Source organism: Solea solea, chromosome 9 (assembly GCF_958295425.1).
Source record: "Solea solea chromosome 9, fSolSol10.1, whole genome shotgun sequence".
NCBI lineage: Eukaryota > Metazoa > Chordata > Actinopteri > Pleuronectiformes > Soleidae > Solea > Solea solea.
The window spans coordinates 10,562,865-10,589,155 of record NC_081142.1 but is presented as its reverse complement, the minus strand read 5'-3'; the positions used below and the strand labels follow the sequence as shown (position 1 = coordinate 10,589,155).

Genomic DNA, 26,291 nt, shown 5'->3' with positions numbered 1-26,291 from the left:
TTGCAGCGCCCCTGCCTGACAGACGGTTGAACTACACCTTCCATTCCGTTGACTCTATAAAACCACAAAGTTGTTGATTTTAATCGGAATGTGAATCAAGAAAAATTAACATGAATCTGTCATTCATTAGATTTATTTATTTTTAATTATCATTATTATTGTTATTATTATTATTACTATTATTATTATTATTGGTGGTGATTAGACCTCTTGTGGTCAACCGGAGGAATTCACATGAGATCGGACGGACGGGCGGAGGCGCACACGCCCACGCCCTGTGCGTCACTATGCTGAGGAGTCCAAGTGAAGACGCTCCATTCTGCTGCTGCCTTCACTTCATCGTTCCCTGCATCGCTGGCGTCGCCTCCCTCAGTCCACAGCCACGGAAACTCAGCGGAAACATGTTCATTACCTCTGCGCGGACTATTTCACAACTTTCAGTGTGCTGACCTGACGCACCGAGGACGGACGTCCTTCACCGCAGGTAAACTCACCTGGATCACTGTCGTTCTCTGCTGATCGCTGTAACTTACTTTGAGATTCTTTGTTCTTTACTTGGTTCCATGCGGACATTTCTCGACACCTGAGCGTGTGTTTGTGTGTTTGTGTGTTGTGTGTTGTACTCTGTTGTGTGTGTGTGCTCTCATTCGCGCCTGTTGAGAAGTGGCTCATGTCGAGGTGAAGTAAATTGCATAATAAAAAGTTAAGGGACACATCTGTACTTCAGACTGAGTTACTTGGAGAGCTCCAGCACATCTGTGTTGTTTATCTTTCACATTTTAATCTAACACAGTTCTGCTTTCATTTGACTGTCGTTTTCATTTTATTATGTTAATATTGATTGTGATTTATTATCATTACCTGGGTTGTGGCATGTGCACTTGCCTATGGAGTCGAGCCAACCAAGTAACAAAAGAAGCACTATGTGACAGTCTAGTGTAGTTAAGTGTTTCAGCTCACACTTCTCATCATCCCAATCATTTTCTGTCATAATTTAACTGACAGCATTCACCGTAGCTGCTTCTGAAATACCTTCAAGGCAACTGAAGTGTTGTTGACAGTTTACTACACTTCATATAATTGTTTCAGATAGATAGACACAGTTTGGTAGATTTAGGAACACAAGCTGTCGATATTTAAAGGCCAATGTATGCTTATTTGTGTGATTTGAGAACACCAATAAGCATACCTGACAGTCAAGTCTGTTTATTTAACATTTTAGATAACTTAAATGTACTAAAACACCCTAATAATTTGCTTCTCTTGTGTTTTCTCCCCCTCTTTTCACAGACTTGCCTCTAAAATGGCCGAGCAGAACCACAGCTGTCATTACAATGAGTCCATGGGCTTCTTCTACAACAACAGTGGCGCTGATGACAAATGGGACAAGACGCAGCTCATTCTGGTGCAGGTGGTGGGCTCGCTCTTCTGTTGTTTCATCCTCGTCTCCAACGCCATGGTCGTGGCTGCTGTCATCACCAACAAGAGGTTTCACTACCCTTTCTACTACCTTCTGTCCAACCTGGCTGCCTCCGACTTTCTGGCAGGCATAGCATACGTGTACCTCATGTTTAACACGGGGGAGATGTCGCGGAGGCTGACGGTGAAGGAATACTTTATCCGCCAGGGTTTGCTGGACATCAGTCTCTCAGCCTCGCTGTCTAACTTGCTGGTTATAGCTCTGGAGCGCTACATCTCCGTCATGAACTGGAAGGTCCACAGTAACCTGACAAAGAGGAGGGTGACCCTGCTCATTGTGCTCGTGTGGGCCATCTCCATCTTCATGGGGGCCGTGCCCAGTCTGGGCTGGAACTGCATCTGCAACGTGAGTGACTGCTCCCAGCTGGCCCCCATCTTCAGCAGGAGCTACCTGATCTTCTGGTCCATGTCTAACCTGGTGGTGTTTCTCGTCATGGTGGCCATCTACATGCGGATCTACACCTACGTCAAGAAGAAGACCATGATGCTCACGCCGCACACCAGCGGCTCCATCAACCGCAAGAGGACACCCATTAAACTCATCAAGACGGTTATGGTCGTACTCGGTAGGTGACGCTCATGAATCTTGGTCCCAAAGATGAGTTTACTCAGAGAGTGATTCTTATTTTCTTGATATGAAAGAAAACCTGTTGTGCGTCATTTTAAGAATAGAATAGAATAAAGTAGTACAAAACTATAGTACTATTAGACACATGTGTCAGAGTAAGTTTTTATCTTGTCTTTTTAGTATCAGTCTTCTGCTCATTCTGAGTTTGAATTCTACCAAAACAAACGTGTTTATAAAGAAAGCAACCACCACATCTAATACATTTTTCTCTTATTGTTTCTGAAGTCATTTATCTTTCACTGAAGAGAATTATTTAGTCTATAACTTGTAACATAGTAAAGTGATTAGCGTCACAACTGGTCCAACGAACAGTTAAAAAGCCAAATGCTTTACAGGATGTGCAAACAGCTGGGAGCATGGTTTAGTCTTTTTGTGCTATAAATTCTTCCAAACTGTCTTCACTGTCACTCATCCATTATCAGCTAATCTTAAATGCTTGCATGGCCTCTATTTGTTTCATTTTTGACGGCCCTGAATTTGAACAAAGTTCACAAATGGCTGAAGCTTCCTTTGCGTCTGCTGCATTTCCATCCGATGAGGCAGCCAGATATCCTTCTGTCCGCTGCTCTTTGTTTACGTGCTGCAACAGGATACCTGCAACAGAGGCACAGTCCCTAACTCACTGCCCTCCCAGCCATGTCCTTGAAGAAAGGAACAATGGGACTGAGCCGGTGCACTTTATTCCCATGGAGTGCTGTAACACGCCATTAGATCCTCACTGTCACGCAAGGATAAGACAAACACATAGTCGGTTACCAACAAATCTGCTGACGTTGGATTCGCAGCTCGTAAAGCACTACAGGTTAGATGAGTCAGTCGTGCAGCTGCTGGATACGTTGTTTTTATACTCTTCTCATATATACACACACACAAGTTAGCTGTAGAGATTCAGCACAGTCGCCTGTAGGATCATCCTCTCCCATTGTCCCATTGTGGGCACTCTGCTTTCCAGATGGTTTGATAATGTACTGTACGCAGTGTAGCAGCTCTGTGCCACTGCGCTCACTTTATTCTCGACTGCTATGTAATTATCCCTTCCTGCAAGGACACTGCTGCTCAGCCTGTGTGGTGTACCAGCCGCACCACACCACACTGGCCTTCAATGAACGTTCCCTCCTACTCCCTACCCTCCCAAAGAAAGTCGAACCTATACTTGAGGACCCTGTCAATTGCTCTCAGATGCTGTTATTTGTAGCTTGTGAAAGTGTTGGTACACAAGTGACATCTTTTAAGTTTCCCTCCACTCATAAAAAGCTTTCTGCGTATTGTTAACTCTCTTTGATTTTGTCTTTCACCACGTGCAGTTTTCACATTCATGTGCCGGAGGATGAAAGTTTCATTTGTGTTCAGCGAGTGAGTGAGCTGTGTGGTTCAGGAAATGTCCCTTAAAAACCTATTACCTTTAGTGAAAAGACACCATGTTGTATAGAATGAATGAATGAATGAATGAATGAATGAAAAATAACTCTACAGCAGGTGCACTAACCTTCTTGTAAAAAAAAAAGTATGTATACTAGCAGATGTATGGGTTAAACTGCAAGAGGGAAAAAAACAATAGGTGTAAGGTTAACAGTCGTCAAAGCTGAGGAAAGAAGGAAATTCACAAATCTATGAGACATGAAGTTAGATCCAGGTTCAAGGGATATAATAATCAGGAAAAAAGACTTGGCTTTTGTTCCAGGTGAAAAGCTGTCTGCTCAAGCGGAAATGGCAACTGGAAAAACCAGTCCGGCGTTGGATAGAGATGTTATCACGCATCGTCGCTGCACTGAAGGAATAATGCAAGATTTCAACACATTCATTCGTGAAATTTTGTGCTGCAAATCAGTTATATGTCGATCAAAATTGCAAATTCTCAGAGCAGGACGTCATCTCTAACAGATGCAAATGTCACTGCACGTCACCTCAGGATGGACCAAAAAAAAAATGGACATAGAGTTTGCAGAGCTTACACCAACAGATGCTCTACCTATAGCTCTGAGCAATGATTTTGTGTTGTAGGTCATCAAACACAACTTCAGGTTCCACCGTTTACAGTCAAACATATTATGTTTACTTTCTTTTATTTATTTTTTAACATCTTGAAACCTTCCCCCAAAAAGCATGACTTTTAAGCTAAAAGCTTTCATTTACAAATTCTACTTTTGGTTGTGCTGTCAGTGCCATAGCTGTCTGCTTTAAACACATTATCACACACCTGCGTGACTTTATAAGTCTGCTTTTATTGTACTTTATTATAATTATACTTTTACCCAGTTGTATTATTCAAATCAGCCTCCTTGCAAGAGCTTGTCAGTGATGACTTCCAACAGTCGCATGTGTGTGTTTCATTCATAACGACTGTGACCTGACAGGCCCACTTGCTGGAGGTAACCACCCTGAAGGAAGTGTTCTATTTTATGTTATTTGCCTTTGTTTTTCCCTCTAATTAATTGTTTTTTTTTTGTTTGCTAGACTTACTTTCTTTGGTAAATGAATTGTTTTGTGCGCCATATCTGTCCCAGAAGTCGGAGGTTCCCCACCGCTGATTTAAGTGCATCTACCACGGTGAAATGATTACCAGAAGGAACATGTGCTCCAAATGTGTTTGCAAAACGCGACTTTTTTTTTTTTACAGTCAGAGATGTAAAGGGGGGAGACTCCACTGTTAAAATTGCAAGTGAAAGTCAATTTAATGTGGTCCCACTCATTTTGGACATGTGGTCCATCAAAGACAAAGAACAAACACAGGCTACAGATAAAATAGAATTTGTTGTAAAAATGTAGCAAACTTTTTCACTTTGAGGCCTAAGCGTAGAGAAAAACATCAAACTGTAGATTGGCGTTTCTTCCAGACCTTCTCAGTCTATGTCTACATGCACACGGAGACAAAAAAAATGCACAAATTGAAAAAAACAGTACTTGTTTTTGTTCTGCAGATGTATTGAAAGCGGACATGTTAGTAGTGCGGGCAAGTTGCTGCTTGTCGCTGCTTCCCTGCCCCCTCAGTTCCAGAAAATCTTCTTGTAGTTGTTTTGTGCCCAGGCATGTACAGTATGACTATATTGCTGGCGAATTACCTTCCTTAGTCTTATTAAACAGCACCAGATTAGTTATTATAATGTTTTACCTTTAATTTATGAATCCACCAAACTCATTTAAACATTTTTTATTAGTTTACATAAGTGAATTGTCAAAATTGGCTGTCAAAAGGATAAAAATATTAATTAGTGAGTGAGTTAAGTCATTTATTTAATAAAAAAAAAAAAAGCTGCCAGAGACTCCCTGGTTCCAGCTTCTCACATGTGATATATTTTCCTGCTTTTTCTCTGTTTAAGAACATAGTAAAAAGTTAAATTGTGAAATTCATATCAGCGTACACCATAGCCATTCATAACTAGTGTTTTTTTTATTATTATTTATTGTATTCTTATTTTTTTATATCTGTAGATTAAATGATGAATCATTCAGCTCAAAATGAAAAAACTGAAGTGAAGTGCTGAAGTGGGTTATATACCAATCAGCCACAACTGTAGCTCTACATGTATGGAGAATAACTGAATCCACAAAATGACACCAAAAGCACATCGCACATGGTTCAGATTGAACTCTGTCAGAATAGGACACAGATATTCATGAATGAGCCAAAACATTAAAGGCAGTTTCTGATATTAATTTTAATGTTGGAGCTGATCAGAGCATTTCAGACTCTCTTGGCCAGGAAGAAATTCCAAGCAGAATATGTTTTGTGATCATAGACTATACATATCCTTTGTGAAGTCGTTAAGGAGGTAACGATAATATATTAAATAGCCACCAGGGGTGACTCCGCTAGTCACAAAAAGAGCTCTGTTTGAATGGATGTCTATGGGAAAGTGAGCCTGTTTATGGTTAATGTTCTACTTTAATAGAACTTGGATGTCAGTGTAGTAAATTATGTTCCCAGTTAGAAGAAAATAGATTAAATATGGCACATAAGAGTGATTGAAAACAGCAGCCTGTTTGTCTCTTAACCTCCCTTTGGAAAACAGTATGGTTCGACGGCATCAAAAGAGGAGTTCCAATACTTGCCACTTGTGCATGATCAAGAAATATTAGTAGCCTTTTGTAAGTACGTACTCAAACTCTTGAACAACTGTTCTCAAAAATTCTGTGTGTTCTGGTTTATCTTTCGCTGCAGGGGCCTTTGTGATCTGCTGGACCCCCGGCCTGGTTGTTCTGCTGCTCGATGGCCTCAACTGCAAGAGCTGTAAAGTCATGAAATTGAAGCGCTGGCTGCTGCTCCTGGCCGTACTCAACTCCGTCATGAACCCCTGCATCTACTCCTACAAGGACGAGGAAATGTGGACAACCTTTAAGAACCTCATGCGCTGCATTGGAAATGGCACCCGGCGGCAGCGGTCAACGAAGGCCAACACCAGGCCGCTCAGCTCTGCTCAGGATACGGGCAACAGTCAGCCACCGTCAGAGGAGATGAAGAGCGATGATCAGGGCATACTCAAGACCTGAAGAGGAATTTAGCAGAACTCGTGCCCAGCTTTGACTGGATGTACCTTATGAAGATACAGATTGGAGAAGACTTGAAAGAGAGACGACACGCCTTGTCTTCATTGTTGACCTCAGCTTCAGCGTACTGTCTTGATGAGACACTGTGAGCCATCAGCTCCAGATTAGATCCGAGGTTATGGCGAGATGGAGATAAGAGACCTTGATGCACTACTAACAATGAGTAGGAAAAAAACTCCCAAGGAGACGCTTTTTTATTGTTTATTTCATAATTTCGTCGTTTTTGAACACGTGTAGTGAGCGAATGCTGATGCTGTTTTAGTCTCCATCATCATCATCATCATCACATGGATGATACTGTGCTCCTGTGACTGAAGACAGAGCTCAGTGTGAGAGTACATGGCCATACATTTCCTCTTTTATCTCAGAAAGAGTCAAAATCATCCAAATGAGTTATTTTCCCCCTTATGCATGTTTTTCTTTACTTTAACAGAGGAACTAGTCTATCTGTGCGTTAGCTGGCATGCTCAGTGAAACCTGTTCCTTTGGCTATTTCTTTTCTTTTTTTAATCATAGCTACCTATTTTTGTAAGGCAGTTTTGCTTCTGGGGGAATGATAACGGCATCACTCCTCTCTTCACCCATCTTCTATTTTATCTGCTCACAAACAGAACAAACAGATAAACGGACACTTCTAGCAGTTTGTCATGCAGGCAAACACGTTTACCCTGTAGCCTTGTTACACATCCACCTCGTCCCAGCTCACTGGCTGCTGTTGCTCTGAGGAAACAGCTGCTCACCTGAGAGTGTGTGCATGTGTGTGTGTGTGTGTGTGTGTGTGTGTGTGTGTGTGATTGTGAGTGTTATGAGGGGGGATTTACGACACACTGGATTCCTGCTGGAAGTTGAGCATACACTGTGTACATGCAGCAACCCTAAGAGGATATGACTGAATGCCACTCCTTCTGTGACATCATTAAAGCTATTTTTTTTTTTTTTTTTTGGGGGGGGGGGGGAGTGTAGGAATGCCACATATGTGAGTGTTGTGTAGAAAAGGTTTACAGCTTTAGTGGTTTGTCTTCATTGAACTTTGCTTATTCTTGGTGAATGCTTGTGCCGTGCGACCTTTGTAACATGACTGTCAGACGTGTACATTTGTAAAAAGTCAACTGGCCGTGATAAACAACAGCTTTTGCTTCATGACTTGGATTTAGTTTTTGGTCAAATGTCATGATAATGTGTACAGTATGTCTGTTTTGTCATGACATGACAGAGAGAGAGAGAGAGAGAGCAGTAAGTTCCAGTACCAGTGACTTTTACTCATACAAACATCAGTTTTAATGTGATTCTCTCACTTTCCCACATGTATTGAATAACTGTTGTTCTTCTATGTTTTAAAAACACAGTATAGTCATTTTCCCCCCCAGAGGTTGCTTCATTTATTAGACCCTTGGCAGCTGTAGGACCAGTGTTGTCCCTTGGTTGACCAGACCACCACAGTGGTGTAGTCTGATAAAGCTCCACAACTGTTAATGATGGTATTTGTCATTAAATTGTGTGAAGAGATTCACAGTCACCAGAGAATAAACCCACGGATGAAAGCATCTCCTAATGTTTCATTTAACTGAGTTGATTCATTCGGGGGAAAAAGCTTGGCTCTTCTCTCCAGTGCCGCCACGTGTTTGCCATACATTCTTTAAATAAAATGTCGCAAAAACTTTTAAATTGATCGGCATAAATTCTGGCACAAATGTTCATGATCGGCTTAGCATAATGACATATTTGCTCCTTTCAGTAGCTTCACTTTTAGGTTTACGACTAAAAACCTGTGAAAGAATTCATTATAAGAACTTGAACTTGTCTCTAGCCTTTGAAAATGTCGTACCCGCCATAATGACCCAGCCAAACCATCCTGTTTGATTCAGTCAGATTTAAATAGAATAGCTGTCACTTACTGATATTAACTGCTCTATAGGATAACATAGGACAACTGCACATGCTATATTTAACTGTATTTAACTATATTTAACCTAGTAAAGTCTCATTGAGATTAAAATATATTTTACAAGAGGGGATCTGGCCGAGGTGACAGTGTAACACATTTTATACAAACTTATACACTGTAAAAGAAATACAATACACAGTATCCTGTCAATGTATTAAATGAAAGCACATTATCACAAAGTGACTCGGAGAACATTTACCATAACCGATGATTATTAATATAAATTCCCTGAAAGTTCACTTCTAACACTGGGGAGCGACATTTGCATGTATTTGTCGTCAGCTTCGGAAACCGTTGCAGTTTAGATATAAGTGCACTAACATAATTGGACGCTCATCGTCCAAATCATTGTCTGAAACTCCTGTTACATGATTTGCACTACAGTCCGTCGATGAAGTACCACTGCCTGAGACTTGTGACGCCCTACAGCTGCCACTTCTGGAGGATTTACTCTGTCCAAGCCAATTAATGAATGACCTTTAGTTTCCATTCACTCACTCAGTCTCCTGTTGCCCAAAGACCCAGTAAAATAAATAACTCTTGAGTTTGTGTGTGTGTGTGAGAGAGAGAGAGGGGGGTGTGTTCCAATTAGAGTGAAAAATACTTATCAGTAAGTACACACACACACACTCTCTCTCTTGAACACTGCTATGTCTAAAACACAGTAAACGGACACCATTTGAATTACCCTGTAAAATACATGTATACTTTATAAACAATATAATATTTGCATCTAGATGTAAATGAGTGTGAGTGAGTGTAACAGTCTACATACTGAAAACATACCTTAGTTCCTCTGCCCTTCCCATGAAGCCTTTGAATCCTGTTGAAGTCACAACCTTGTATTTACTCACATTGACTACAGTATGACTATATGCACGGGAAGATATAATCAATAAAATTCTTCAGATTCTTAAACTAAATCAGGTGTCAAAATAAGTCACAAGGAGTGTATGGTGGTGAGTCTGACAAGATTTTTCATGTGAAATATTTATTTTTCTTCCATTCACAATAATAGAAATTCACCATGATTAACTTGAAGTGCTTTGTATCCCGATAATATCCTATAGTGTTCCATCACGACTGCATGACTTTTCATTTTCCCCGTCTAACTTCCACCGTGTCCTCCTCGATCCAACATCTACGTTAAAATGCTTTCTACCAAGCTCACATTATACACATGACGCAGCAATAGAAGAAAAGGTTCAACACTGTACATTTATCAAAAATAAAATGACTCAGGATGTTAAGACGTTTGGTTTATGTTTTGTGTTGGTGTTTGACTTCCATTACACTCGTGTGGTTTCAGTTAAGACCTTTGCTGTGTTGCACCGAGAACTGTATTGGAGTTTCTCTGTAGATCTGTCGTGACTGTCGCTGGCCCGCTCTGCTGTTTTCAATTCCCAAAAATATAAACTGTTAAGTGTTTGGTGTGGCTGCCCCCTCTTTCTACAGCTGTGTTCTAATTATGCAGTTCTTGGAAAAAGCCAATTAAATTTCACAGATGTTCAGAAAATGCTGTCTCATGGTTTCTTCATAATCCTGGGGGGAACAGATTTTGGCTGTGATATTATAGTATTATAGTTCAGGAAAACTAAAGAAATAACCTAAATTCATTTAAAAAACCCAAACATAACTATCTGAAACTGAATTGTGTGTTTACAAAATTAAATAAAAATAACTCAAATGTGCTTAGTGTTTGTCATAATCCTTTTGGATTCATATGAAGTGTATTTATTTTTTCTCTTCCGGCAATTTTGAAAGCTAATTATTATTTTTTTTTTTGTTTAAAGTCAAAACTAAAACGAATAAAAAAGCCAAAACTATTATAACCTTGGTAGTGTTGGTGTATTAATGTGAGCTCTTGTGTCATTTATGTATTAATGTAAAACCTTTTTTATTTGTATGTCACCTCTAAGTGGAACTTGACTCAGACTCAACCTTGATGACTCACATTAATACTCAACTCATACTCGACTCGAGGTTTAGTGACTAAAACACTATAGAAAACAGTCACCAACATTGCACAGATAACAACATTTCATTATTCGTAGGCTCTTGATACCTAAAAATCAAAACACAAAACATATAGACACTCACCTGCTACTTTATTAGGTACACCTGTTCAACTGTTGTGAATACAAATATCTAATCATCACATGGCAGCATCCCATCGCATTTAGGCATGTAGTCAAGATGGGGTTCTGGGGTTCAAATGAAGCATCAGAATGAAGAGAAAAGATGATTTAAATGACTTTGAATGTGGCATGGAGGCTGATCTGAATATTTAAAGGGAGCACCTTGGGCAGCCCAAGGCCAAGGAAAGGAATTGGGTTTGTAACTGGAAGGTCACTGGTTCAATCTCGGGAAGGGCCAAGGGCTGTGTGCCCCTGAGCAAGGCAGACAAGTTGTGTATGTTCACTACTGGTGTGTAATAAGTATATAGCAGAGGAAAAAAAATACTATTACTAATTGGTGTGTTTGTGCAAAAAATCCTGCTGAACCATTGGAGGTGACCACTCCTAACATTTTCTCATGTGTGCTATTTGTACCTATGTAGCTAACAAAGTGACTGTTGAGGAGCAGCTGGAACCAGAGCTCTGGTGGTGAGTTCAGGTGCAGCAGAAACCTGTAGGACAGCAAAGGTCAGTTGAAGCACGTTGTGAACAAGAACATGGTCAAACTGTGATTGGAGAGCCTCTTCTGCTGATTGGACAGTTAGAGACAAGGAGAGGGAGACACACATTTGAGGAAGGGTACTATAACACATACACACACATGCACACATGCACGCACGCACACACACACACACACACAGACAGACAGACAGAGGAGGGGGGTTCAGGGATATGGTCATTCACCCGTCAGTCAGTTTGCAGCAGGTCTGGCCATGGCAGCAAACCTCCTCATGGCTTTTTGGATCACTGCATCCTTCTCCCTGTATTTCTCGTTGGTAAGTCATTCTTTATTACACACAAGGTGGATTGCAAACAGTTTAAAATGTGCTTTTGAAATTCATCTTTTTTATCTATTGCTTAGGAAATCTGTTGCTTTCTTGTCTTGTCAGAAACACTTGCTGCTGTGGGCATGTGATCTTGTGGTTTTTCGGTGCATTGCCTCTTTATCTTGCAGGGCTGATTTTCTACATTATAAGATGTTTGGCTGTTTTTCTTTCCTGTAAAACATAACACAGTCATTTTTTTTTATTTATGTTATTGATGTTGGATTCTATTTGATTTTACTTTTTATCTCAGTGGCTCAAAAGCTCTGCAGATTTGAGCATTTTATTTATGTATCACCTTTTATCATGGACTGTGGCACTGTATTAAAACATTTTATTCACATTAGGCTATATTATGTTCCGTGTGCATACATGCAAAGGGAATCCTTTATATAAAAAGCTTCCTCTCTGTAAAGCAGGGAGTAAATGGCTGGCATGATCTGGACAACACAGAGTTCGATTGTTGGCCGCTCAACAGTCCAAATGATTACAACATGATTAATTGTGGTGGTAAGTGCTTTTATTTTTGCATTTGCTTGCCTGTTGTTGTGTCATTGCAGGTGAAAGCAACTGTTCTGATGATGTACATATACAGTACAAAGAATACAAACAACAACAAACAGAAGTCGACACATATGTGGTTCTCCCTGCACCTATAATGTATAAGGCAATTTCATTTCATCTGTATTTTACACTCATATAGACATATTGTCACTGTCATTATTTAGACATATTGACATCATCAATCTTACAAGATTTTGTGATTCTTGTCATTTACCCAACGTGCGACAGTTTACTGTCAGCAGTGAAAATACAATCAACAAAAATGCAAAAGTAAAAGATGTAAGATTTCCTATACTTTTGTATTTTGTATTTTAAACACTATTAATTTTTAAACTCTATCTACGGTGTTCAATTAGTCCTAACTTTTAGTCTTAACAGCAATAATGCAATATTATTTAGGATTTATTTATAGTAAAGTATTATATTTAGCATTTATATATTTGTTATGTGTAGTGTAAAAAAACATTTAGAAGGGTGCTGTATCAATCAAAAATCTTAATAAACACATCTTAGTGCTTCCCATTCAAAGGATTTTTGTTTGTAAACACCTGTAATGTCATCCTATGAATAGTTGCTCTACATTGTGTCACAGTTTACTGTAACATCACATGTTTTCCTGTTCCAGGCTGAAAAGGAAGGAGTCTACATTGGTACAGAAATAATTATGGTGACTTAGGAGGCGCGGCTCTATAATTTATAACAGCCTGTGCAAATATGACGTGTTGCATGCATATGTGCTGTCTGGATGTGCTCAGGTGAGGCAAATGTGTGTGTGTGTGTGCTCACAGGTCTGGAAATGGCGTGGGTGCAGCGACCCCCGGAGAAAGTTACCAACGGGGAGGAGTTCAATGTCACATATACAGTGACGGCGTCAGATTCCTTCTACGAGTATGCAGTCAGGAACAAGCTCTTCCAGTTTAGGTGAGTGTGTTACATAAACACACTCACCCTGCCACCCTGCCATGCCCTTACACACACTCAGGTTTATACAGCGATCTAATGTCTAATGACACTGTATCAGTCTTCTATAAAGTACCTAAAAGGGATACTTGAGTAAATGTACAAGTATCTCACCAGAAAATGCCTTCTGATAGAAGTTGAAGTCACTTTTTAATAATATTACTTAAGTAAAAGTCTTAAAGTATATGACACTTACTGTACTTAAGTATTAAAAGTAACTTTCTGATATAAAATGTACAAGTGAGGCGTAAGGATTGAGCCATGGTAGCTGAGTTGTCTTCCAACTGCAAGGTTGTGGATTCAATTCCTGACTCTGCTAGTCTATACTGTATGTGTCCTTGAGCAAGACACTTCACCCCATGTTGAAGTGTGTGAATGGGTATGAAAGATGTGTGAATGGGGGAATGGCAAAACTGAAAAGCTTTTTATAAATACAGACCATTATCAACTCTTCTTCTGATTTTATTTGGTAGTAACGATTAACAAAGATAGTTAGAGGAAATGTAGTGGAGTAAAAGTACAAGTTGCTAGAAATATAAATAACAAAGTGAAACACAGATATGTGACTACTTAAGTACAGTAATGAAGTATTTGTACTCTGTTACATTACAACACTGCACTGTATTGACTTCCATGCATTTAGACGGCCTAATCAAAGCCTTATCGCTGACCTTAACCATAACCAGTCAATGTCAATGTCAGTGTTAATGCCGGGCTTAATCCTTAACTTTAACTTCAACACAATTTTAATGTAAGCCCTAAAAATAACCAGTTCCTCAGAAATGAGGGTATACGTTGTTAGGACCTGGTTTTGGTCTCCGTGGCGACTCGTGGTCAGTGTTTATGCCAGTAAAGGTCATGAAGAGGTAACAAATACAAAGGTACACACAGACTCGAACCTGTTGAGCTCAAACAAAAACAAGCGGATCTCCTTGTTTTTGTTTAATCCTCTATTGTAAATATCATCGTGTCACATCACATCCTCTTGTGTCAATTGATTTGTTTGCCTGTCTGCCCGTCTTGACTTCCAGCGCCGCCTCCGAGGCAAAGAGGTTCTGTCATGAGCACGAGTGCCCGTCAAACTGGAACAACGCTAACGAAATGAACTGCTGTGTGTATCACGCCAACATCCACTCCTGTCCCCTCGGCCTCATGGTTGGTATCTCCCGTCGGTGCATCACACTGTGTGTGGCTCCATCCTCCTGACCACTCTGACAGTATCTTTTCCTCCCAGTATAATAAATCATAAGTGCAAGCAAATATTAAATTACTGCAGCTGTTGTTGTGTCATGTATTCATGTTCATTTGTGAGGAGTGCACTGCTTTGCATCTGTCAAGCATTCATAAATGTTTAGAATGTAATGACTTCACAATAACGTTATGATCATAGCTAACTAAAAAATGTTCATCAGTTCTTTTCTAAACCTGTGACTGTGGTGCAGAAAAGAATATAGTGCTGTATGTTGTCTTTACAGCTGCAGTTTTTTGTCGTCGTTATTATTCTGCGTCTGTTATTTGTAGCCGTGTCCATCTGAAAACAGGTTCTGTCAAATGATACAATACAAATCGACTGAGAGAGAGTTTCTGTGTGTTTATCCTGTCCAACTGAGTTTCTTTTCAGCACCACAATTCACTTTTCAAACTTTCTTTCCTCGGCACTTTGTGGAGAACGTTGTTTTTTCTCTCCTCGCAGAAACACGGCGGAATTTGTGGCCCGTGGATTCCTGACGATGGTAAAATAGTGACTCACACTGTTTCCAAAGCAGGCAAGATGGCACAGAAATACTGGACTTCAAAGGTGAGCAGAACCAAACAAAAGAGTTTAAAAGAACCCTTAATTTCTAACACGTGCTGAGCTTCCATGATCATTTATCACAGAATCTCTGTGCTGGTGATCATATGTATTTCATTTGATGCATTGGTATAAACACATTACATTCGGTATAAACCCTTTGTGACTGAAAATAAAAAGAGATATGGTTTTGATCAGAGTGAAACATCCTCTGTGTCGTCTGTTATACTGCTGAGTCACAACAGCAAATGAGGAAAATACATTTCTCTTCCTTATGAAATGATTGTAATTTAAAACTACAGACAAGGGAGTGAAAGAAAAGTATAAATATCTGATCTACTTCTTTTCATCCTCTGATAAAACAATATATTTGTTGTTCCATCGGAGGACGACAAGGAATAATTTGTTACCTGTTTTCTCATCCAGGTGGTGCTGATCCATGTGGGAGTCACCTCGATCATTGCTCATATCAAAATAGGACGGATGCACGCAGCACTGGAGTCCAAAGTACTTGTCGTCAGTGCCCAAGGTCAATACACATGCACAAAATGAAAAGATTATCCAGGATTATAGTCTAAATACTTTGTTTTATCACTCAGACAAAGAGTCTTGTTTACTTCCAGACACAGGGACATTGACCTTGCACTAACATAGTTTGGATTTCAAAATATCAGCCACGCTGTCAGCTGAGCAGCAAACATACAAGTACGTTTGTTCTCCCTGGCATAAACTTTGATAACCAACGTAACCTTCAGCCTTCATGTAGGAAAGAGAAGAAGACAGCATGCATATTTTGCGTTATTTTTCAGTATTTATTCCTTCCTCTAATATAGTAACTGCCCTTAAAACATTATGAACCTCAGGGGTTTTTGCTCTGTGTTAAAGAGACAGTGCAGGTTTTTTTTGGAAGGGGTTATGAGCCTGAGACGCACTCATCGGTCGGGCAACTGATTACTGACCATATATCTGTGTGAATACAGCTGGCGTAGAGATGAGTTGCCTGGCAGGTTTGAACATAGATAGATGTGTGTTTATGGACTTGAGAAGTGTTTCTTTCCTGTGTGAAAGGAAGTTTGGACCAACTAAGACATGATTTTCGGTTGTTTTGATGTGAAGTGGGCCATGTTTTCGAAGGCATTGCTGAAAAAACATCCTTTGTGTTTGTGTTTGTGAACGTTAATAATTATAATGTTCTCACCATAGTCCAAGTGCATGTAACAAAGCTGTGTTACGGTGTAGCTGTTGGGATTTCAAACATCAATCTGACAGTATAGTAAACCACTGAAAACAGTCCAAGTATAGCACTCAGGTGGAATGTTATTGATTTTTTTCAGTTGTACTTTTATGGGACTGCAACAAATGTTCTCTCTGCTGTCTCCATACACATCAAACCAGTGTGTAAATTGTGTTCTGGTTCTTTTGTCTCTCTCCAAACTGGTTGAATGGTGTCAACTCTATAAAACCCCTGAACTATCCCTTTAATCACAGTTTTTATGGAGTAAAGACTACATTTATTCATATTATGTTCTTTACTTAATTACAAATATTAATAACTTTTTCCAGAGTGCTACCAAGGTTACACTGCGTAAAATAAAAAAAAGAAAGAATATTCACATAAATTACAATAGATTGTCATTTCCTTCCTTTGCTTTGATTAAGTTAACGTGTTGAACGTATGACTGTTTCAGTGTGCGGCGATGACGTGTGTGAGCTGGAGGAGAACTGTCTCACCTGTCCTGCAGACTGTGGCATCTGTCCAATGTCCATCACTATCAAAATAGCCATCGGGCTTCCTGTCGCCCTCTTCAGCAGCGGCTTCATCCTCACCATGGTGGTGAGTCTGTGCAACACGGGCTCACAGAAAACACACAGAAAACACACAGAAACAAGTTTTATATACACTGATTATTTCATTTTTATTTGCTCCTGCACAGTGGCTTCAGTACCAGAAACAGAAGATGTTTTGGGATGAAAGCTGGATCATCAGCTACAAGAACATAATATTTGGTAAAAAAAAAATCAAAATTGCTTTGTGGATATTTACAGTTAACTGCTGTGTCCTGTAGATACTGTACTACTGTAATCATCGATAGTAAATTATTGTAAATCAAGAGCTATTTACTGTAAGATCACACTTTTACCACATATTAATGGGATTTGGCAGTAATGTCCCATTTAAATACCGTATTTTACGATAACTTCACACTAATGCCACACATTTCTGACATGAAGCAGTCATTTTCTGTTTAAATACTGAAAAAAAACACACAGCACTCCTGTAATAGCCACACCTTTAATAATAGTATTATAGTGTAAATTATTACACTTTTTCTGTAAAATCCTGGAAATAATTTGCTGATAACTTAAATGAATGTTCACCCTCTTCAAGTAATATACTGTTTGTTATCTATTGTATCTGTATCTGTTTTTTACATATTAGGTAAGAGAAGTTAAGCATGTCATATATTTTATGCCTCAGCATCTCGGAATTTCAACATTCACACATCCATGTCTGACATCAACATTTCTGCAGGCAGAGAATGCTGGATGGGCATGGGCAGCACCATCAGCCAACAGTGTGCCAAGAGTCAGTCCACCATCAGTCGAACCACAGACGTAACTGTGTGCACCGGACTCAGCAACTCCTTCAAACCAGGATTCATCCAGCCAGGCATATAGTATGGAACGCTATTATTTGCTTTAAGATAAAACACGACACAGGGTGGAATGAAATAGGAAAAGACTAGAGTCAAGAGGTTAAAACCCTGTTTTAACTTTAAAATAAACAAAAAGATTTTTAGCTTGAAAAAAAACTGAAGAAGAACAGAATTTTCCAAAAACTGAACTGAGGGAAAGATGTTCTGAATATGTTGTGAACATGAGTGGATGTTTAAGTTTGACTTTACCCTGAGTGTCTTGCAGTGATGGGAGGACGGTGGCAGTGAAACACATCCAGAAGAAGCATTTCACTCTGTCCAAAATTATCAGGAAGGAGGTGAAAGAAGTCAGGTGAGGAAACACCTTCATGGAGAGTGGAACGAGGGAGGAGGACGCGTTTGACACATTTGTCAAATCACGTCATAATTCCCAATGTTTGATACATGTGACTTTTCGCAACTGTCAATCCAGACAACTGGACCATCCCAATCTATGCAAGTTCATTGGTGGCTCCATCGAGGTGCCGTACGTGTGCATCATCACAGAGTATTGTCCCAAAGGAAGCCTGTCTGATGTCCTGCTCAATGATGACGTCCCCATCAACTGGGGCTTCAGGTCAGAGGACGTCACGTTCAAACTGATTTTCTGTGTATTATGTACTGTATATACTCCCCTTTTTAGATGTAGTTGAAAACTATTTTTGTGTTTTTTTCTTTACTTTCAAATGGGTGAAAAACATAATGAGGCTATAAAGTGCAACACAATTCAAAAGTGACACAGACACACTGTCACTTTTCCAACAACAGACTCCACAGTCCATAATGGCGGAGGTGGAACGAGTACTGAAATATTCTACTCAAGTAAAAGCACTACTATTTTGATTTTTTTTTTTTAACTTAAGTACAAGTAAAAGCACTGGTCTAAAAATGTACTCAAGTTAAAGTAAAAAAGTAGCTTGTTTAAAATTTACTCATAGTAAAAAGTTACTTTCTTGTGTCGTGCAAAAAGCACAAGGGGACACAAATCTCACATGTGTTGTTTTTAATTAACAAACCTTCACAAATTATAGCTATGCTGACAAAATAAGATATTTAAACACATAATGTATCAGTTAACATGGGACAAAGGTCATTCACCTGCCAAAGTTTTTTTACGCAGTAATGGATGTGATTTAAAATGTACTACAGTACTTCCAAAAAAGCATGCTTAAGTAGAAGGAAAATTACAAGTACACAAAAATCGACTCAATTACAGTAACGTGAGTAAATGTAATTAATCACTTTCCACCTCTGCGTAATGCAATATATATATACTGTATATATATACGTTTGTGTGTGTATACATAGTAGTGATTATATTTGGCATAAATATTATATATAAATAGAACAAGTTTCTTCTGCTTCTGCAGACTTTCCTTTGCCACTGACGTCGCCCGCGGGATGTCTTACCTCCACCAACACAGGACGTTTCATGGGAGGCTTCACACCAGGAACTGCATCATTGACGACCGCTGGGTGTGCAAAATCTCAGGTAACAATAAATAAATAACAATGAGAATTAAACCTGATTCTGCATTGTAAACACCAGAGTTGTGGGGTACAGTATTTTACCTCCATTTATGCAGAAAGTGTTTTTGGAAGTAACAGTTAACTGATTAACTCAGCTTGACAATTTATGTCAATATGCAACTTAGAGGAATAAAATAAACATCATTTACAGAGCACCCATTTCACACAATATACACCAACAATATCACTGACCAAAAACCAGGAAAAGGCTGGAGCCCAAGTCCTGTACATACAGTACATGAGAAAAGCTACACAATACAATAGAAAGGAAAAAACAAGACTCTAAATTATAGTTCTTGATTATTTTACATTTTAAAGCTTTTTTGAGATGTAAACCATTTAAATTCATCAGTTGATTTTAATTGAAAACATTGGTTCTCACTTCACATGTTTTATAGATACACAACCTTCTTAAATTTACTTTCCTTGACTTGAAAAACACCTTAATACAATTAGTAAATCTTTTATTCCTAACTCAAAAAACTCCACAGTTTTTGTGTCTAAAAAAATCAAGTGCAGTAATAAGCAATTTATTTGTACATTCATAGTCAACCTTTTTGTTCATTTATTCTAAAATCTCTTTTAGAATAGGTATTGTGTCTATGTTTTACACAGTTTCATACACAATTGAAATAACACTAGGAGCAAAGTCACATCTATATTTAGGATATGTAGGAGTCACTGTATTACTATATTATGAAGGGAAGAGAACAGCCTTCATCACTGAACACTGTGTGTTCTTGTGTGTTCTTGTGTGTTTGGCTCCAGATTTCGGGCTCATAGCCTACAGGAAAGAGGACTTTGAGGCCTTCAACAGTGGCTTCAACTGTGTGGATATAAATCGTATTTACTGTGCTCCAGAGGTGCTGCTCGGAAGTGGCTCCAGTATGACACCAGCAGCAGACATCTACAGGTGTGTTTGAAGCAGAGATCATTTTATACCGTTGGATAAAAGATGTAGAGATTAAACATGTGAGATATCCTTTCTCTCCTCAGCTACTCAATGATTCTGGTTGAGATTGCAACTCGCTCTGACCTCATTTCAGTGAGTATGACAGCCTTCTCCCCACAGATTACAAGGTTCAGTGTCTCTTTGATCTTTGCTTTGTGACCAGCAGTTCTCTCTCACAGGAGCAGGCTGAGGGAGTGAAGGTGGACATCATGTGGCGCCCCCCTCTGCCTGAGGTCAAAGCAGGGAAGGCAGATACTGACTGTCCCAGTGAAGTCCACTACTGTGAGGTACGACTATGAAAAGCAAACATGGTCATACTTGTCAGAGGGCATTATAGTGCAAAACTCACTCAACAATAATAATCCATTGTCTGAGCAGCTCATTAAGAAGTGCTGGTCCCACAACGTCACCATGAGGCCCACGTTTGAGCAGGTGAAAAAGATGCTCGACAAGATGAACCCACATAAAGTCAGTCCAGTGGACATGATGATGAACCTGGTAATGAATGACCCTCTGAAACATGGCCAAATAGAATATAAACATTCATGCAACAGGCTATGCCTCTTAGAAACTGTGCAGCCATCTGGAGTTTGAGACACAAACACGGTTGTTTGACTGCAGATGGAGAAGTACAGCAAACATCTGGAGGCCATCGTGGCAGAGAGAACACAGGACCTTCTTCAAGAGAAACAGAAGACGGATCGATTGTTGTACAGTGAGTCACGGTCTCAGTGTGGAGTAGTGTCCCACGATGATTGAATCAAAGCATCATTTTGTTGTCCAGGTTTGATGAATTTGTTCTGGTGATCTGCTATAAACAAGTGTATCATTCCTGTTGCAGTGCATGATACATGACAATTATAAAAACATCTCACATATGCCAGTGTGTGTGATAACAAAAGAGACTCAGCTGTGTTGGCTGCCATCTAGTGGTGCAAATGTCTCTCCTCTCCTGAGTCATACTGCATTATACAGTCACTTAGTTATTAGTTGTACATGTGTGCAGGTATGCTGCCAAAGCCAGTTGCTGATGACCTCCGCCAAGGTCGAACAACAGAAGCTCAGAGCTTCTCCAACGCCACTGTCTACTTCAGGTTAGCAAAGACTAAATAAATCTGTTAGATTCTGTGTAGGTGGTGGGTTTTATGCTCTAATTATACTTTGATGTTTTACATTCAGTGGATAACCTAGAGGAGACTAACACTGTTTTTGCTCCACCGCAACAGTGATATTGTTGGATTTACTCAGCTGTCTGGTGCCAGCACCCCCTACCAGGTAGTGAACTTCCTTAACCAGCTCTACACCACCTTTGATGACATTATTGACAATTATGATGTCTACAAAGTGGAGACGATCGGCGATGCTTGTAAGTAAGGATGTTGACATTACATTTGCAGATAACTCATCAAATCTTATTAAGTTTTAAGAAAAAGAAAAAAGGGAGAAATAACAAAAACATGAAGACTGAGCAAATAAAATGGACATATTTTATTCCTCTGAGGAGAATGTAAGTGTGTGTTTTGCTGTTTTATTATCAGTGAACCTCTCCCTCTTCCTGTATTGTCTCTTATCATGAAATAATGGCTGATTATCCAGACATGGTGGTCTCTGGGGTCCCTCAAGAAAATGGCATCAATCATGCTGGAGAGATAGCCAGCATGGCCCTGGATCTGGTCAGCGTCTGCCACAATTTCAAGATCCCCCACAAGCCCAACACACAGTTAAAGATCCGTGCTGGCATCCACTCAGGTACTGCGGAACATCTCTGTGCATCCATCAGCACCTCATCAGATTATCTGCCCACATCCTGCAATGTGTCACACACACACACACACACACACACACACACACACACACGCACACACACACACGCACACACACACGCACACACACACACGCACACACACATACGCACACAGTCTGTTTTCCATGACTTTAGAGGACATTGCATTGACTTACATTCATTTCCTGGAGACTTACTCAGACTTTGCATATCTACAGTGTGATAACAACACTTAAATGCTACTGTATAATGGCCTTGTTAGGACAGAGGAACGTTTATAACATCACATCACTCACTACATGTGTTATCCTTTAGTGTTGTTTTAAAAGAACTGAAAAACTATCATCTTTGATCTTAAATTGCTATCCACACCACACGCTACTGTCAAAACATATAGGATGCCTGTTGATTCATCTATGTGTTTATTTTTTTATTAACTTACATCTTGTCTCCAGCAGATCTTACTCCAGCTTACACATGCAGTATGTTTAACTAACTCTGTTTATAATTCCTGCTGTATATCCTGCCAGGACCTGTCGTGGCTGGTGTTGTTGGCACCAAAATGCCACGTTACTGCCTCTTTGGAGACACTGTCAACACAGCGTCCCGGATGGAATCAACCAGTGAAGGTATATGAAGAGGAAGTTACCCTCAAAATGAACCAGAATCACTTAAGAACACCGTTTGGATCCTATAAATATATATATATATATATAATTATATATTATATTATATATATATATAATATGTATATATATAATATGTATATGTATAGTCAGCTGCTGATTAAATGGTTTTCTGTTACAGGTTTTCAAAGGTAAAGCACAGTATTGTCTATGTGTTGAGTAACAGCATTGAGATTGAGAGATTGACTGCAAGCTCGATTGTAGGTTCAGATGTAAAGGAAAAAAAACCTCTATTTTTCTTTCAAATGCATCAGAAAGAGTGGATTATTGAAGCAATGTGGATGATTACGTATTATAAGGTAGCATTTTGTAATTTGGCTAAAAGTCTGGAGAGTTTTATAAGTGAATCTAAGTCAGAGTCATTTTAGAGTAAGTTTTGTGTCTTGCACAATTTCTAATTGACATATAAAATGTGCAAATTGCAAAGGTATGTAGGTATGTAGGTAGGTAGGTAGGTAGGTGGGAAGGTTACTATATGATATCACATGTTTTGTGCTCATTTATCATTGCATCTGCAGCTCTGAAGATCCAGGTGAGTGGTGCCACAGCAGACCTGCTTCACACACTCAGAGGTTACGTTCTGACCTGCAGAGGAACACTTAACGTGAAGGTAAGAAAACACTGTGGACAAAAACACGTTTAACTCAAGGCTGTGCTACATTTCTGCTAATGTACGAGTCTGAACATGGGGCTTGGAAGTTTTGCAAAATTGTTGATAGCTCTCAGACCACTCACGTTTCTCTCTCTGTTTGGGAAATATTTTATCATTCAGCTCCTCTAACTTCCATTCACACTGTAAACTAAGACCTCTTTTTGGGTGTTGCCAGGTATTCCTAACAGGCAGGGCTGAAGGATTAGCTTTTTTTTTTTTTTTTTTTTTTTTTGCAATAACACTCCAACCTTCTACTGTTTTCCTGACCATCCCACAGGGAAAGGGGGACATGACAACTTGGTGGCTCGAGGCAAAGAGAGACAATCACACAGACCCACTGCTCAGATCGTCTGAATCTGGAGGAGTCCCAGTACCAGTCAGTAACTGAACCTGGAGGTAGACCCATGGAAGGACAGTGTGTAAAATGTAGTGACATTCAATGGAGAGGTTGCATGTTGCAGCTAAATATCCGTCATCTCAGCCTTCCCTTCCAAGTGTGTAGGACAATCCCTGTAGCCTTCAGTTAGCATCAGATTATTATATAATTATAAATATAAAAGGCTCATTCTAGAGTAATGTAAAACAACTGTTCATACAATTCACAAATTAAGTATTTTATCTTCAATTTCTGCCAAATAAAAATAATTTCACCAAGATTTTACACACTGGACCTTTAAATGTGATGAGAAAAATGTGTATTAAATGTAGATAAGTGTAGGTATTTAAATTGACCAGCTGATGTAATAGTGCTTGTGTCTGACTGTGTTCATTATCATAGTAGTGTTGATTATAGTTCTATCTCTATGAGCAGGAGTCACAATGAAAAGCAAACCCTACTACTACTACTACTACTACTAATAATAATAATTATAATAATAAAGGAAATGCACAATATCTACAAAAACAAAAACAAAAACAATAGCATTTGTAACATGATTGCCTAGGACATGGTTATGTATACTTTGCACTTGTTGTGAAGAATGTATAAGAATATGCAGAACAAAAGTCAGAGCTGTCACATATTGTCTTAATATTATGGTATGTAGCTTTAAATTTGTAGCTTTGCAATCTGAGGCACTTTTTTCTGTTTTCTGATCAAGTATAAGTTGTGATATTCACTGCCTGAAATGTACGACAACTCTCACTTATAATGAGTCAAAACTGTTTTCAGTGCATTTAAATAGACATAGGCATTTAAAAAAAATAAAAATAATGGATGTACAACTAATTTGGCATAAATTGTTTTATTACAGCTTCACCAACTCAAGTGAACAAGTGATTTAACACAACAGTAGTGTTTGTAAACTATTACAAACACTACTACTGGTTGACTTGATGTATCGTTCAATGTATAATTTACATTAAAGTTTCTCCGTAATTAGGGTGGGGCCTGTGATTCTCTCTCTCTCTCTCCCTACAAGTTTTAAAGGGTGATTCCTCCAAATGTGAAATCAAAATGTGACAAAAAAGGCATAGGTTAGTATGTCGTCCAAAATGTGACGAAAAAGTCATAGGTTAGTATGTCATCCAAAATGTGACAAAAAAGTCATAGGTAAGTATGTCGTCCAAAATTTGACAAAAAAGTCATAGGTTAGTATGTCGTTTAAAATTTGACAAAAAAGTCATAGGTTAGTATGTCGTCCAAAAAGACACAAAAAAGTCATAGGTTAGTATGTAGTCCATAATTTGACAAAAAAGTCATAGTTTAGTATGTTGTCCAAAATTTGACAAAAAAGTCATAGGTTAGTATCTCGTTCAAAATTTGACAAAAAAGTCATGGGTTCGTATGTCGTTTAAGATTTGACAAAAAAGTCATAGGTTAGTATGTCGTCCAAATTTTGACAAAAAAGTCATAGGTTAATATGTCTTCCAAAAAGACATAAAAAAGTCGTAGTTTCGTATGTCGTCCAAATTTTGACAAAAAAGTCATAGGTTAGTATGTCATCCAATAGGACATAAAAAAGTCGTAGTTTAGTATGTTGTCCAAAATTTGACCAAAAAGTCGTAGTTTAGTATGTTGTCCAAAATTTGACAAAAAAGTCATAGGTTAGTATGTCGTCCAAAATTTGACAAAAACGTCATAGGTTAGTATGTCGTCCAAAATGTGACAAAAAAGTCATAGGTTAGTATGTCGTTCAAAAGTTGACTAAAAAGTCATAGGTTAGCATGTAGTCCATAATTTGACAAAAAAGTCATAGTTTAGTATGTCTTCCAAATTTTGACAAAAAAGTCATAGGTTAGTATGTCGTCCAAAATGTGACAAAATAGTCATAGGTTAGTATGTCGTCCACAATGTGACAAAAAAGTCAGAGGTTAGTATGTTGTTCAAAAGTTGACAAAAAAGTAATAGGTTAGTATGTCGTTTAAAATTTGACAAAAAAGTCATAGGTTAATATGTCGTTCAAAATTTGACAAAAAAGTTATAGGTTAGTATGTCGTCCAAATTTTGACAAAAACATCATCGGTTAGTATGTTGTCCAAAATGTGACAAAAAAGTCATAGGTTAGTATGTCGTTCAAAAGTTGACAAAAAAGTCATAGGTTAGTATGTCGTCCAAAATTGGACAAAAAAGTCATAGGTTAGTATGTCGTCCAAATTTTGACATAAAAGTCATAGGTTAGTATGTCGTCCAAAATGTGACAAAATAGTCATAGGTTAGTATGTCGTCCAAAATGTGACAAAAAAGTCATAGGTTAGTATGTTGTTCAAAAGTTGACAAAAAAGTAATAGGTTAGTATGTCGTCCAAAATTGGACAAAAAGTCATAGGTTAATATGTCTTCCAAAAAGACATAAAAAAGTCGTAGTTTAGTATGTTGTCCAAAATTTGACAAAAAAGTCATAGGTTTGTATGTCGTCCAAAATGTGACAAAAAGTCATAGGTTAGTATGTCGTTCAAAAGTTGACTAAAAAGTCATAGGTTAGTATGTAGTCCATAATTTGACAAAAAAGTCATAGTTTAGTATGTCGTCCAAATTTTGACAAAAAAGTCATAGGTTAGTATGTCATCCAAAAAGACATAAAAAAGTCGTAGTTTAGTATGTTGTCCAAAATTTGACAAAAAAGTCATAGGTTAGTAT

The 26,291-nt window shown here is 38.8% G+C and overlaps 2 protein-coding genes across 3 annotated transcripts; both read left to right on the top strand.

The window, feature by feature from the left end:
* The first annotated feature begins 271 nt into the window (after positions 1–271).
* lpar3 (lysophosphatidic acid receptor 3) lies at positions 272–9,847 on the top strand. The gene is made up of 3 exons (XM_058638429.1): positions 272–484; positions 1,291–2,045; positions 6,267–9,847. Exons 2-3 carry the CDS (start codon positions 1,304–1,306, stop codon positions 6,593–6,595), a joined length of 1,071 nt encoding a protein of 356 aa, XP_058494412.1. The 5' UTR covers positions 272–484; positions 1,291–1,303; the 3' UTR covers positions 6,596–9,847.
* Positions 9,848–11,470: 1,623 nt separating this feature from the next.
* Positions 11,471–24,496, top strand: LOC131465854 (atrial natriuretic peptide receptor 2-like). Of its 2 annotated transcripts, none has more exons than XM_058638798.1 (23): positions 11,471–11,550; positions 12,018–12,108; positions 12,951–13,083; positions 14,154–14,277; positions 14,816–14,920; positions 15,341–15,443; positions 16,603–16,748; positions 16,849–16,921; positions 17,448–17,592; positions 17,837–17,923; positions 18,044–18,187; positions 18,981–19,102; positions 19,909–20,053; positions 20,137–20,185; positions 20,272–20,379; positions 20,471–20,590; positions 20,714–20,807; positions 21,099–21,186; positions 21,319–21,458; positions 21,689–21,841; positions 22,406–22,504; positions 23,080–23,171; positions 23,491–24,496. In XM_058638798.1, the coding sequence occupies exons 1-23, from the start codon at positions 11,488–11,490 to the stop codon at positions 23,599–23,601; spliced, it is 2,535 nt and encodes an 844-aa protein (XP_058494781.1). In that variant the 5' UTR covers positions 11,471–11,487; the 3' UTR covers positions 23,602–24,496. The 2 variants fall into 2 exon arrangements, with proteins under 2 accessions (XP_058494781.1, XP_058494779.1); XM_058638796.1 differs by having other exon boundaries at positions 12,015–12,108.
* Positions 24,497–26,291: the final 1,795 nt, after the last annotated feature.

What these genes read in the sequence shown, in the direction of transcription:
- lpar3 (XM_058638429.1), top strand. Translation starts at nt 1,304, where the DNA reads ATGGCCGAGCAGAACCACAGCTGTCATTACAATGAGTCCATGGGCTTC. An exon ending in GACGGTTATGGTCGTACTCG is followed by an intron (nt 2,046 to 6,266) that starts GTAGGTGACGCT and finishes CTTTCGCTGCAG; the next exon opens with GGGCCTTTGTGATCTGCTGG.
- LOC131465854 (XM_058638796.1), top strand. Translation starts at nt 11,488, where the DNA reads ATGGCAGCAAACCTCCTCATGGCTTTTTGGATCACTGCATCCTTCTCC. An exon ending in AACAAGCTCTTCCAGTTTAG is followed by an intron (nt 13,084 to 14,153) that starts GTGAGTGTGTTA and finishes CTTGACTTCCAG; the next exon opens with CGCCGCCTCCGAGGCAAAGA. An exon ending in CCCATCAACTGGGGCTTCAG is followed by an intron (nt 18,188 to 18,980) that starts GTCAGAGGACGT and finishes CTGCTTCTGCAG; the next exon opens with ACTTTCCTTTGCCACTGACG.